The sequence below is a fragment of the Sardina pilchardus genome, chromosome 1 (genome assembly GCF_963854185.1).
Source record: "Sardina pilchardus chromosome 1, fSarPil1.1, whole genome shotgun sequence".
Classification (NCBI taxonomy): Eukaryota; Metazoa; Chordata; class Actinopteri; order Clupeiformes; family Clupeidae; genus Sardina; species Sardina pilchardus.
The window spans coordinates 258927-273926 of NC_084994.1; the positions used below are offsets into that span (position 1 = coordinate 258927).

The 15000-nt window shown below is 47.9% G+C and overlaps 1 protein-coding gene across 1 annotated transcript in view; it reads left to right on the forward strand.

Annotated features, from left to right (window-relative positions):
* LOC134059595 (sodium/mannose cotransporter SLC5A10-like) overlaps nucleotides 1-15000 on the forward strand; it is a 50076-nt gene that overhangs the window by 13719 nt on the left and 21357 nt on the right. The window contains exons 2-4 of the mRNA XM_062516419.1: nucleotides 13295-13347; nucleotides 13751-13805; nucleotides 14086-14236. Of these exons, the coding sequence (XP_062372403.1) occupies nucleotides 13295-13347; nucleotides 13751-13805; nucleotides 14086-14236 (259 nt within the window). The remainder of the gene's footprint in view (nucleotides 1-13294; nucleotides 13348-13750; nucleotides 13806-14085; nucleotides 14237-15000) is intronic.

Here is a 15000-nt window from a genome sequence, read left to right on the forward strand (position 1 = left end):
AGGCTACTCTCCTGATGCTGCTATAGGCTACTCTCCTGATGCTGCTATAGGCTACTCTCCTGATGTGATGCTGCTATAGGCTACTCTCCTGATGCTGCTATAGGCTACTCTCCTGATGCTGCTATAGGCTACTCTCCTGATGTGATGCTGCTATAGGCTACTCTCCTGATGCTGCTATAGGCTACTCTCCTGATGCTGCTATAGGCTACTCTCCTGATGTGATGCTGCTATAGGCTACTCTCCTGATGCTGCTATAGGCTACTCTCCTGATGTGATGCTGCTATAGGCTACTCTCCTGATGCTGCTATAGGCTACTCTCCTGATGTGATGCTGCTATAGGCTACTCTCCTGATGTGATGCTGCTATAGGCTACTCTCCTGATGCTGTTATAGGCTACTCTCCTGATGTGATGCTGCTATAGGCTACTCTCCTGATGCTGCTATAGGCTACTCTCCTGATGTGATGCTGCTATAGGCTACCTCTCCTGATGTTGATGCTGTCTATAGGCTACTCTCCTGATGTGATGCTGCTATAGGCTACTCTCCCTGATTGATGTGATCTGCTATAGGCTACTCTCGATCTGATGTGATTGGCTGCTATAGACTCTCCTGAGCTGCTATCACTCTCCTGATGTGATGCTGCTATAGGCTACTCTCCTGATGTGATGCTGCTATAGGCTACTCTCCTGATGCTGCTATAGGCTACTCTCCTGATGTGATGCTGCTATAGGCTACTCTCCTGATGCCTGCTATAGGCTACTCTCCTGATGCTGCTATAGGCTACTCTCCTGATGCTGCTATAGGCTACTCTCCTGATGTTGATGCTGCTATAGGCTACTCTCCTGATGCTGCTATAGGCTACTCTCCTGATGTGATGCTGTATAGGCTACTCTCCTGATGTGATGCTGCTATAGGCTACTCTCCTGATGTGATGCTGCTATAGGCTACTCTCCTGATGTGATGCTGCTATAGGCTACTCTCCTGATGCTGCTATAGGCTACTCTCCTGATGTGATGCTGCTATAGGCTACTCTCCTGTTGATGACTGCTATAGGCTACTCTCCTGATGTGATGCTGCTATAGGCTACTCTCCTGATGCTGCTATAGGCTACTCTCCGTGATGCTGCTATAGGCTACTCTCCTGATGTGATGCTGCTATAGGCTACTCTCCTGATGTGATGCTGCTATAGGCTACTCTCCTGATGCTGCTATAGGCTACTCTCCTGATGTTGATGCTGCTATAGGCTACTCTCCTGATGTGATGCTGCTATAGGCTACTCTCCTGATGCTGCTATAGGCTACTCTCCTGATGTGATGCTGATATAGGCTACTCTCCTGATGCTGCTATAGGCTACTCTCCTGATGTGATGCTGCTATAGGCTACTCTCCTGATGTGATGCTGCTATAGGCTACTCTCCTGATGCTGCTATAGGCTACTCTCCTGATGCTGCTATAGGCTACTCTCCTGATGCTGCTATAGGCTACTCTCCTGATGTGATGCTGCTATAGGCTACTCTCCTGATGCTGCTATAGGCTACTCTCCTGATGTGATGCTGCTATAGGCTACTCTCCTGATGTGATGCTGCTATAGGCTACTCTCCTGATGGTGATGCTTGCTATAGGCTACTCTCCTGATGTGATGCTGCTATAGGCTACTCTCCTGATTGCTGCTATAGGCTACTCTCCTGATGTGCTGCTATAGGCTACTCTCCTGATGTATGCTGCTATAGGCTACTCTCCTGATGTGATGCTGCTATAGGCTACTCTCCTGATGTGATGCTGCTATAGGCTACTCTCCTGATGCTGCTATAGGCTACTCTCCTGATGCTGCTATAGGCTACTCTCCTGATGTGATGCTGCTATAGGCTACTCTCCTGATGCTGCTATAGGCTACTCTCCTGATGCTGCTATAGGCTACTCTCCTGATGTGATGCTGCTATAGGCTACTCTCCTGATGTGATGCTGCTATAGGCTACTCTCCTGGATGCTGCTATAGGCTACTCTCCTGATGCTGCTATAGGCTACTCTCCTGATGTGATGCTGCTATAGGCTACTCTCCTGATGCTGCTATAGGCTACTCTCCTGATGCTGCTATAGGCTACTCTCCTGATGTGATGCTGCTATAGGCTACTCTCCTGATGCTGCTATAGGCTACTCTCCTGATGCTGCTATAGGCTACTCTCCTGATGGTGCTGCTATAGGCTACTTCCTGATGTGATGCTGCTATAGGCTACTCTCCTGATGCTGCTATAGGCTACTCTCCTGATGTGATGCTGCTATAGGCTACTCTCCTGATGTGATGCTGCTATAGGCTACTCTCCTGATGTGATGCTATAGGCTACTCTCTCTGATGTGATGCTGCTATAGGCTACTCTCCTGATGTGATGCTGCTATAGGCTACTCTCCTGATGCTGCTATAGGCTACTCTCCTGATGTGATGCTGTGTGATGCTGCTATAGGCTACTCTCCTGATGTGATGCTGCTATAGGCTACTCTCCTGATGCTGCTATAGGCTACTCTCCTGATGCTGCTATAGGCTACTCTCCTGATGTGATGCTGCTATAGGCTACTCTCCTGATGCTGCTATAGGCTACTCTCCTGATGCTGCTATAGGCTACTCTCCTGATGTGATGCTTGCTATAGGCTACTCTCCTGATGCTGCTATAGGCTACTCTCCTGATGCTGCTATAGGCTACTCTCCTGATGCTGCTATAGGCTACTCTCCTGATGTGATGCTGCTATAGGCTACTCTCCTGATGCTGCTATAGGCTACTCTCCTGATGTGATGCTGCTATAGGCTACTCTCCTGATGTGATGCTGCTATAGGCTACTCTCCTGATGTGATGCTATAGGCTACTCTCCTGATGTGATGCTGCTATAGGCTACTCTCCTGATGTGATGCTGCTATAGGCTACTCTCCTGATGCTGCTATAGGCTACTCTCCTGATGTGATGTTGTTATAGGCTACTCTCCTGATGCTGCTATAGGCTACTCTCCTGATGCTGCTATAGGCTACTCTCCTGATGTGATGCTGCTATAGGCTACTCTCCTGATGCTGCTATAGGCTACTCTCCTGATGTGATGCTGCTATAGGCTACTCTCCTGATGCTGCTATAGGCTACTCTCCTGATGCTGCTATAGGCTACTCTCCTGATGTGATGCTGCTATAGGCTACTCTCCTGATGCTGCTATAGGCTACTCTCCTGATGCTGCTATAGGCTACTCTCCTGATGTGATGCTGCTATAGGCTACTCTCCTGATGCTGCTATAGGCTACTCTCCTGATGCTGCTATAGGCTACTCTCCTGATGTGATGCTGCTATAGGCTACTCTCCTGATGCTGCTATAGGCTACTCTCCTGATGTGATGCTGCTATAGGCTACTCTCCTGATGTGATGCTGCTATAGGCTACTCTCCTGATGCTGCTATAGGCTACTCTCCTGATGCTGTTATAGCTACTCTCCTGATGCTGCTATAGGCTACTCTCCTGATGCTGCTATAGGCTACTCTCCTGATGTGATGCTGTTATAGGCTACTCTCCTGATGTGATGCTGCTATAGGCTACTCTCCTGATGCTGCTATAGGCTACTCTCCTGATGTGATGCTGCTATAGGCTACTCTCCTGATGCTGCTATAGGCTACTCTCCTGATGTGATGCTGCTATAGGCTACTCTCCTGATGTGATGCTGCTATAGGCTACTCTCCTGATGTGATGCTGCTATAGGCTACTCTCCTGATGTGATGCTGTTATAGGCTACTCTCCTGATGCTGCTATAGGCTACTCTCCTGATGTGATGCTGCTATAGGCTACTCTCCTGATGGATGCTGCTATAGGCTACTCTCCTGATGTGATGCTGCTATAGGCTACTCTCCTGATGCTGCTATAGGCTACTCTCCTGATGTGATGTTGTTATAGGCTACTCTCCTGATGTGATGCTGCTATAGGCTACTCTCCTGATGCTGCTATAGGCTACTCTCCTGATGTGATGCTGCTATAGGCTACTCTCCTGATGCTGCTATAGGCTACTCTCCTGATGTGATGCAGCTATAGGCTACTCTCCTGATGTGCTATAGGCTACTCTCCTGATGTGATGCTGTTATAGGCTACTCTCCTGATGTGATGCTGCTATAGGCTACTCTCCTGATGCTGCTATAGGCTACTCTCCTGATGTGATGCTGCTATAGGCTACTCTCCTGATGCTGTTATAGGCTACTCTCCTGATGTGATGCTGCTATAGGCTACTCTCCTGATGTGATGCTGCTATAGGCTACTCTCCTGATGTGATGCTGCTATAGGCTACTCTCCTGATGCTGCTATAGGCTACTCTCCTGATGCTGCTATAGGCTACTCTCCTGATGTGATGCTGCTATAGGCTACTCTCCTGATGCTGCTATAGGCTACTCTCCTGATGCTGCTATAGGCTACTCTCCTGATGTGATGCTGCTATAGGCTACTCTCCTGATGTGATGCTGCTATAGGCTACTCTCCTGATGCTGCTATAGGCTACTCTCCTGATGCTGCTATAGGCTACTCTCCTGATGTGATGCTGCTATAGGCTACTCTCCTGATGCTGCTATAGGCTACTCTCCTGATGCTGCTATAGGCTACTCTCCTGATGTGATGCTGCTATAGGCTACTCTCCTGATGCTGCTATAGGCTACTCTCCTGATGCTGCTATAGGCTACTCTCCTGATGCTGCTATAGGCTACTCTCCTGATGTGATGCTGCTATAGGCTACTCTCCTGATGCTGCTATAGGCTACTCTCCTGATGTGATGCTGCTATAGGCTACTCTCCTGATGTGATGCTGCTATAGGCTACTCTCCTGATGTGATGCTATAGGCTACTTCTCCTGATGTGATGCTGCTATAGGCTACTCTCCTGATGTGATGCTGCTATAGGCTACTCTCCTGATGCTGCTATAGGCTACTCTCCTGATGTGATGCTGCTATAGGCTACTCTCCTGATGTGATGCTGCTATAGGCTACTCTCCTGATGCTGCTATAGGCTACTCTCCTGATGCTGCTATAGGCTACTCTCCTGATGTGATGCTGCTATAGGCTACTCTCCTGATGCTGCTATAGGCTACTCTCCTGATGCTGCTATAGGCTACTCTCCTGATGTGATGCTGCTATAGGCTACTCTCCTGATGCTGCTATAGGCTACTCTCCTGATGCTGCTATAGGCTACTCTCCTGATGCTGCTATAGGCTACTCTCCTGATGTGATGCTGCTATAGGCTACTCTCCTGATGCTGCTATAGGCTACTCTCCTGATGTGATGCTGCTATAGGCTACTCTCCTGATGTGATGCTGCTATAGGCTACTCTCCTGATGTGATGCTATAGGCTATTCTCCTGATGTGATGCTGCTATAGGCTACTCTCCTGATGTGATGCTGCTATAGGCTACTCTCCTGATGCTGCTATAGGCTACTCTCCTGATGTGATGTTGTTATAGGCTACTCTCCTGATGCTGCTATAGGCTACTCTCCTGATGCTGCTATAGGCTACTCTCCTGATGTGATGCTGCTATAGGCTACTCTCCTGATGCTGCTATAGGCTACTCTCCTGATGTGATGCTGCTATAGGCTACTCTCCTGATGCTGCTATAGGCTACTCTCCTGATGCTGCTATAGGCTACTCTCCTGATGTGATGCTGCTATAGGCTACTCTCCTGATGCTGCTATAGGCTACTCTCCTGATGCTGCTATAGGCTACTCTCCTGATGTGATGCTGCTATAGGCTACTCTCCTGATGCTGCTATAGGCTACTCTCCTGATGCTGCTATAGGCTACTCTCCTGATGTGATGCTGCTATAGGCTACTCTCCTGATGCTGCTATAGGCTACTCTCCTGATGTGATGCTGCTATAGGCTACTCTCCTGATGTGATGCTGCTATAGGCTACTCTCCTGATGCTGCTATAGGCTACTCTCCTGATGCTGTTATAGGCTACTCTCCTGATGCTGCTATAGGCTACTCTCCTGATGCTGCTATAGGCTACTCTCCTGATGTGATGCTGTTATAGGCTACTCTCCTGATGTGATGCTGCTATAGGCTACTCTCCTGATGCTGCTATAGGCTACTCTCCTGATGTGATGCTGCTATAGGCTACTCTCCTGATGCTGCTATAGGCTACTCTCCTGATGTGATGCTGCTATAGGCTACTCTCCTGATGTGATGCTGCTATAGGCTACTCTCCTGATGTGATGCTGCTATAGGCTACTCTCCTGATGTGATGCTGTTATAGGCTACTCTCCTGATGCTGCTATAGGCTACTCTCCTGATGTGATGCTGCTATAGGCTACTCTCCTGATGTGATGCTGCTATAGGCTACTCTCCTGATGTGATGCTGCTATAGGCTACTCTCCTGATGCTGCTATAGGCTACTCTCCTGATGTGATGTTGTTATAGGCTACTCTCCTGATGTGATGCTGCTATAGGCTACTCTCCTGATGCTGCTATAGGCTACTCTCCTGATGTGATGCTGCTATAGGCTACTCTCCTGATGCTGCTATAGGCTACTCTCCTGATGTGATGCAGCTATAGGCTACTCTCCTGATGCTGCTATAGGCTACTCTCCTGATGTGATGCTGTTATAGGCTACTCTCCTGATGTGATGCTGCTATAGGCTACTCTCCTGATGCTGCTATAGGCTACTCTCCTGATGTGATGCTGCTATAGGCTACTCTCCTGATGCTGCTATAGGCTACTCTCCTGATGTGATGCTGCTATAGGCTACTCTCCTGATGCTGCTATAGGCTACTCTCCTGATGTGATGCTGCTATAGGCTACTCTCCTGATGCTGCTATAGGCTACTCTCCTGATGTGATGCTGCTATAGGCTACTCTCCTGATGCTGCTATAGGCTATTCTCCTGATGTGATGCTGTTATAGGCTACTCTCCTGATGTGATGCTGTTATAGGCTACCCTCCTGATGCTGCTATAGGCTACTCTCCTGATGTGATGCTGCTATAGGCTACTCTCCTGATGCTGCTATAGGCTACTCTCCTGATGCTGTTATAGGCTACTCTCCTGATGTGATGCTGCTTTAGGCTACTCTCCTGATGCTGCTATAGGCTACTCTCCTGATGTGATGCTGCTATAGGCTACTCTCCTGATGTGATGCTGCTATAGGCTACTCTCCTGATGTGATGCTGCTATAGGCTACTCTCCTGATGTGATGCTGCTATAGGCTACTCTCCTGATGCTGCTATAGGCTACTCTCCTGATGTGATGCTGCTATAGGCTACTCTCCTGATGCTGCTATAGGCTACTCTCCTGATGTGATGCTGTTATAGGCTACTCTCCTGATGCTGCTATAGGCTACTCTCCTGATGTGATGCTGCTATAGGCTACTCTCCTGATGCTGCTATAGGCTACTCTCCTGATGTGATGCTGCTATAGGCTACTCTCCTGATGTGATGCTGCTATAGGCTACTCTCCTGATGCTGCTATAGGCTACTCTCCTGATGTGATGCTGCTATAGGCTACTCTCCTGATGTGATGCTGCTATAGGCTACTCTCCTGATGCTGCTATAGGCTACTCTCCTGATGCTGCTATAGGCTACTCTCCTGATGTGATGCTGCTATAGGCTACTCTCCTGATGCTGCTATAGGCTACTCTCCTGATGTGATGCTGCTATAGGCTACTCTCCTGATGTGATGCTGCTATAGGCTACTCTCCTGATGCTGTTATAGGCTACTCTCCTGATGCTGCTATAGGCTACTCTCCTGATGCTGCTATAGGCTACTCTCCTGATGTGATGCTGCTATAGGCTACTCTCCTGATGCTGCTATAGGCTACTCTCCTGATGCTGTTATAGGCTACTCTCCTGATGTGATGCTGCTATAGGCTACTCTCCTGATGCTGCTATAGGCTACTCTCCTGATGTGATGCTGCTATAGGCTACTCTCCTGATGCTGCTATAGGCTACTCTCCTGATGTGATGCTGCTATAGGCTACTCTCCTGATGCTGCTATAGGCTACTCTCCTGATGTGATGCTGCTATAGGCTACTCTCCTGATGCTGCTATAGGCTACTCTCCTGATGTGATGCTGCTATAGGCTACTCTCCTGATGTGATGCTGCTATAGGCTACTCTCCTGATGCTGCTATAGGCTACTCTCCTGATGTGATGCTGCTATAGGCTACTCTCCTGATGCTGTTATAGGCTACTCTCCTGATGCTGCTATAGGCTACTCTCCTGATGCTGCTATAGGCTACTCTCCTGATGTGATGCTGCTATAGGCTACTCTCCTGATGTGATGCTGCTATAGGCTACTCTCCTGATGTGATGCTGCTATAGGCTACTCTCCTGATGCTGCTATAGGCTACTCTCCTGATGCTGTTATAGGCTACTCTCCTGATGTGATGCTGCTATAGGCTACTCTCCTGATGCTGCTATAGGCTACTCTCCTGATGTGATGCTGCTATAGGCTACTCTCCTGATGTGATGCTGCTATAGGCTACTCTCCTGATGCTGCTATAGGCTACTCTCCTGATGTGATGCTGCTATAGGCTACTCTCCTGATGTGATGCTGCTATAGGCTACTCTCCTGATGTGATGCTGCTATAGGCTACTCTCCTGATGTGATGCTGCTATAGGCTACTCTCCTGATGCTACTATAGGCTACTCTCCTGATGCTGCTATAGGCTACTCTCCTGATGTGATGCTGCTATAGGCTACTCTCCTGATGCTGCTATAGGCTACTCTCCTGATGTGATGCTGCTATAGGCTACTCTCCTGATGTGATGCTGCTATAGGCTACTCTCCTGATGTGATGCTGCTATAGGCTACTCTCCTGATGTGATGCTGCTATAGGCTACTCTCCTGATGTGATGCTGTTATAGGCTACTCTCCTGATGTGATGCTGCTATAGGCTACTCTCCTGATGTGATGCTGCTATAGGCTACTCTCCTGATGTGATGCTGCTATAGGCTACTCTCCTGATGTGATGCTGTTATAGGCTACTCTCCTGATGTGATGCTGCTATAGGCTACTCTCCTGATGCTGCTATAGGCTACTCTCCTGATGTGATGCTGTTATAGGCTACTCTCCTGATGTGATGCTGCTATAGGCTACTCTCCTGATGTGATGCTGCTATAGGCTACTCTCCTGATGCTGCTATAGGCTACTCTCCTGATGCTGCTATAGGCTACTCTCCTGATGTGATGCTGCTATAGGCTACTCTCCTGATGTGATGCTGCTATAGGCTACTCTCCTGATGTGATGCTGTTATAGGCTACTCTCCTGATGTGATGGTGCTATAGGCTACTCTCCTGATGTGATGCTGCTATAGGCTACTCTCCTGATGTGATGCTGCTATAGGCTACTCTCCTGATGCTGCTATAGGCTACTCTCCTGATGCTGCTATAGGCTACTCTCCTGATGCTGCTATAGGCTACTCTCCTGATGTGATGCTGCTATAGACTACTCTCCTGATGTGATGCTGCTATAGGCTACTCTCCTGATGCTGCTATAGGCTACTCTCCTGATGTGATGCTGCTATAGGCTACTCTCCTGATGTGATGCTGCTATAGGCTACTCTCCTGATGTGATGCTGCTATAGGCTACTCTCCTGATGTGATGCTGCTATAGGCTACTCTCCTGATGCTGCTATAGGCTACTCTCCTGATGTGATGCTGTTATAGGCTACTCTCCTGATGTGATGCTGCTATAGGCTACTCTCCTGATGTGATGCTGCTATAGGCTACTCTCCTGATGCTGCTATAGGCTACTCTCCTGATGCTGCTATAGGCTACTCTCCTGATGTGATGCTGCTATAGGCTACTCTCCTGATGTGATGGTGCAATAGGCTACTCTCCTGATGCTGCTATAGGCTACTCTCCTGATGTGATGTTGCTATAGGCTACTCTCCTGATGTGATGCTGCTATAGGCTACTCTCCTGATGCTGCTATAGGCTACTCTCCTGATGTGATGCTGCTATAGGCTACTCTCCTGATGCTGCTATAGGCTACTCTCCTGTTGTGATGCTACTATAGGCTACTCTCCTGATGTGATGCTGCTATAGGCTACTCTCCTGATGCTGCTATAGGCTACTCTCCTGATGCTGCTATAGGCTACTCTCCTGATGCTGCTATAGGCTACTCTCCTGATGCTACTATAGGCTACTCTCCTGATCCTGCTATAGGCTACTCTCCTGATGCTGCTATAGGCTACTCTCCTGATGCTGCTATAGGCTACTCTCCTGTTGTGATGCTACTATAGGCTACTCTCCTGATGTGATGCTGCTATAGGCTACTCTCCTGATGCTGCTATAGGCTACTCTCCTGTTGTGATGCTACTATAGGCTACTCTCCTGATGTGATGCTGCTATAGGCTACTCTCCTGATGCTGCTATAGGCTACTCTCCTGATGCTGCTATAGGCTACTCTCCTGATGTGATGCTGCTATAGGCTACTCTCCTGATGCTGCTATAGGCTACTCTCCTGATGCTGCTATAGGCTACTCTCCTGATGTTATGCTACTATAGGCTACTCTCCTGATGCTGCTATAGGCTACTCTCCTGATGTGATGCTGCTATAGGCTACTCTCCTGATGCTGCTATAGGCTACTCTCCTGATGTGATGCTGCTATAGGCTACTCTCCTGATGCTGCTATAGGCTACTCTCCTGATGCTGCTATAGGCTACTCTCCTGATGTGATGCTGCTATAGGCTACTCTCCTGATGCTGCTATAGGCTACTCTCCTGATGCTGCTATAGGCTACTCTCCTGATTTGATGCTGCTATAGGCTACTCTCCTGATGCTGCTATAGGCTACTCTCCTGATGTGATGCTGCTATAGGCTACTCTCCTGATGCTGCTATAGGCTACTCTCCTGATGTGATGCTGCTATAGGCTACTCTCCTGATGTGATGCTGCTATAGGCTACTCTCCTGATGCTGCTATAGGCTACTCTCCTGATGTGATGCTGCTATAGGCTACTCTCCTGATGCTGCTATAGGCTACTCTCCTGATGTGATGCTGCTATAGGCTACTCTCCTGATGCTGCTATAGGCTACTCTCCTGATGCTGCTATAGGCTACTCTCCTGATGTGATGCTGCTATAGGCTACTCTCCTGATGTGATGCTGCTATAGGCTACTCTCCTGATGCTGTTATAGGCTACTCTCCTGATGCTGCTATAGGCTACTCTCCTGATGCTGCTATAGGCTACTCTCCTGATGCTGCTATAGGCTACTCTCCTGATGTGATGCTGCTATAGGCTACTCTCCTGATATGATGCTGCTATAGGCTACTCTCCTGATGCTGCTATAGGCTACTCTCCTGATGTGATGCTGCTATAGGCTACTCTCCTGATGTGATGCTGCTATAGGCTACTCTCCTGATGCTGCTATAGGCTACTCTCCTGATGTGATGCTGCTATAGGCTACTCTCCTGATGCTGCTATAGGCTACTCTCCTGATGTGATGCTGCTATAGGCTACTCTCCTGATGCTGCTATAGGCTACTCTCCTGATGTGATGCTGCTATAGGCTACTCTCCTGATGCTGCTATAGGCTACTCTCCTGATGCTGTTATAGGCTACTCTCCTGATGTGATGCTGCTATAGGCTACTCTCCTGATGCTGCTATAGGCTACTCTCCTGATGTGATGCTGCTATAGGCTACTCTCCTGATGCTGCTATAGGCTACTCTCCTGATGTGATGCTGCTATAGGCTACTCTCCTGATGCTGCTATAGGCTACTCTCCTGATGCTGCTATAGGCTACTCTCCTGATGTGATGCTGCTATAGGCTACTCTCCTGATGCTGCTATAGGCTACTCTCCTGATGCTGCTATAGGCTACTCTCCTGATGTGATGCTGCTATAGGCTACTCTCCTGATGCTGCTATAGGCTACTCTCCTGATGTGATGCTGCTATAGGCTACTCTCCTGATGTGAGCTGCTATAGGCTACTCTCATACGTCATAGTAATACTAATCGTGAGTGTGCATGCTTTCACATAGTAATGTAGTGCAGATATTGGGACAATACTAACCGTGAGTGTGCATACTTACACACTGCATAGTAATGTATGCAGATATTGGGACAATACTAACCATGAGTGTGCATACTTACACACTTCATAGTTATACTAACCGTGAGTGTGCATACTTACACACTTCACACTTCATTGTAATATAGTGCAGATATTGGGACAATACTAACCATGAGTGTGCATACTTACACACTTCATAGTAATGTATGCAGATATTGGGACAATACTAACTCAGTGTGCATACTTACACACTTCTTAGTGATACTAACCGTGAGTGTGCATAGTTACACACTTCATAGTAATGCTTACTTTTAGTTTGCATACTTATACACTTAATAGTAATACTAATCGTGAGTGTGCATACTTACACACTTCATAGTAATGTATGCAGATATTGGGACAATACTATTCGTGAGTGTGCATACTTACACACTTCATAGTAATACTAACCGTGAGTGTGCATACTTACACACTTCATAGTAATGTATGCAGATATTGGGACAATACTAATCGTGAGTGTGCATACTTACACATAGTAATGTAGTGCAGACATTCGGACAATACTAACCGTGAGTGTGCATACTTACACACTTCAAACACTATGTGTGTGTGTTTGTGTGTGTGTGTGTGTGTGTGTACAACAGACTCGGTAGGTTGTGTAGACCCAGAAGAGTGTGTGAAGGTATGTGGTGCTGAGGTGGGATGCTCTAACACTGATATGTGTGTGTGTGTGTGTGTGTGTGTGTGTGTGTGTGTGTGTGTGTGTGTGTGTGTATGTGTGTGTGTGTGTGTGTGTGTGTGTACAACAGACTCAGTAGGTTGTGTAGACCCAGAAGAGTGTGTGAAGGTGTGTGGTGCTGAGGTGGGATGCTCTAACACTGATATGTGTGTGTGTGTGTGTGTGTGTGTGTGTGTGTGTGTGTGTGTGTGTGTGTGTACAACAGACTCAGTAGGTTGTGTAGACCCAGAAGAGTGTGTGAAGGTGTGTGGTGCGGAGGTGGGATGCTCTAACACTGATATGTGTGTGTGTGTGTGTGTGTGTGTGTGTGTGTGTGTGTGTGTGTATGTGTGTGTGTGTGTGTGTACAACAGACTCAGTAGGTTGTGTAGACCCAGAAGAGTGTGTGAAGGTGTGTGGTGCGGAGGTGTGTGTTTGTGTGTGTGTGTGTGTGTGTGTGTACAACAGACTCAGTAGGTTGTGTAGACCCAGAAGAGTGTGTGAAGGTGTGTGGTGCTGAGGTGGGATGCTCTAACACTGATGTGTGTTTGTGTGTGTGTGTGTGTGTGTGTACAACAGACTCAGTAGGTTGTGTAGACCCAGAAGAGTGTGTGAAGGTGTGTGGTGCTGAGGTGGGATGCTCTAACACTGATATGTGTGTGTGTGTGTGTGTGTGTATGTGTGTGTGTGTGTGTGTGTGTGTGTGTGTGTGTGTGTGTGTGTGTGTGTGTGTGTGTACAACAGACTCAGTAGGTTGTGTAGACCCAGAAGAGTGTGTGAAGGTGTGTGGTGCAGAGGTGGGATGCTCTAACACTGATATGTGTGTGTGTGTGTGTGTGTGTGTGTGTGTGTACAACAGACTCAGTAGGTTGTGTAGACCCAGAAGAGTGTGTGAAGGTGTGTGGTGCAGAGGTGGGATGCTCTAACACTGATATGTGTGTGTGTGTGTGTGTGTGTGTGTGTGTGTGTGTGTGTACAACAGACTCAGTAGGTTGTGTAGACCCAGAAGAATGTGTGAAGGTGTGTGGTGCAGAGGTGGGATGCTCTAACATCGCCTTTCCCAAACTGGTCATTGAGCTCATGCCAAGTGGTAAGTGCCTGTGTGTGTGTGTGTGTGTGTGTGTGTGTTTGTATAACGTGTGTGTGTGTGTGTGTGTGTGTGTTTGTATAACGTGTGTGTGTGTGTGTGTGTGTGTGTGTGTGTGTGTATAAAGGTCTGCGTGGGCTGATGATCGCGGTGATGATGGCGGCTCTGATGTGTGTGTATAATGTGTGTGTGTGTGTGTGTGTGTGTTTGTATAACGTGTGTGTGTGTGTGTTTGTATAACGCATGTGTGTGTGTGTGTGTGTGTGTGTGTGTGTGTGTAAAGGTCTGCGTGGGCTGATGATCGCGGTGATGATGGCGGCTCTGATGTCATCGCTGACGTCCATCTTCAACAGTAGCTCCACCCTCTTCACCATGGACATCTGGAAGAAGTACCGTCGCCATGCCAACGAGAAGGAGCTGCTGCTGGTGGGCAGGTAGGTCGCCATGGCAACACAATCAGGTGATATAGTGCTGAGGTGATGTCTGTCTGATGTGTGTGTGTGTGTGTGTGTGTGTGTGTAGGATAGTGCTGTCGCGATTAGTTGACGTATTCAATGTAAAGGTTTCTAGCCTGGCTAGCGCCTACCACTCAATGAGACGCGGTCTGGCAACCAAACGTTCATTTTCTCGTATTTGAAAAATACGTCCAGATCCGTTGAATGGGCGCCATGGATTTCTATCAAATGCGTCTGTGCATAGCTCATCATCGTCTTGCTTTCCCCCTGTTCTGTGATTGGTCCCCTATCTGAGGCAAAAATTAGGGCGGTAGTTTCCAGGCTGCCTTAGCAGCGTGAATCAAATCGCGTGCAAGGCAGCATGGGAACACCCAGGCTATGTAAAGGTATGAATGTATGTATTCCACTATGAAAATTAGTGGATGGCAATTTTTTCAGTCGACGAGTCGTTTTGCTATTATATTGTCCGTCTCCCGTCTCAAACGGCTCACTGTGATGTCGTTAACTCTCTCTATCTCGGCTATCAACTCTTGAGAAGCATAATGACTGTCTTTAGATGTTAAACAGGCTACTCAGACTTGAAGTCTAATTTAGGCAGTAACTTGTTGGCAATAATGTTTTAAACCCCGCCATGCACACAAGTGTAAACGCCAGCAGCATAGCCATGCAGGCAAGTGTTCATGCCTAGTTGTGCCTGCCTACTTTCAGCAGCGTAGATAGATAGATACTTTATTGATCGCTAG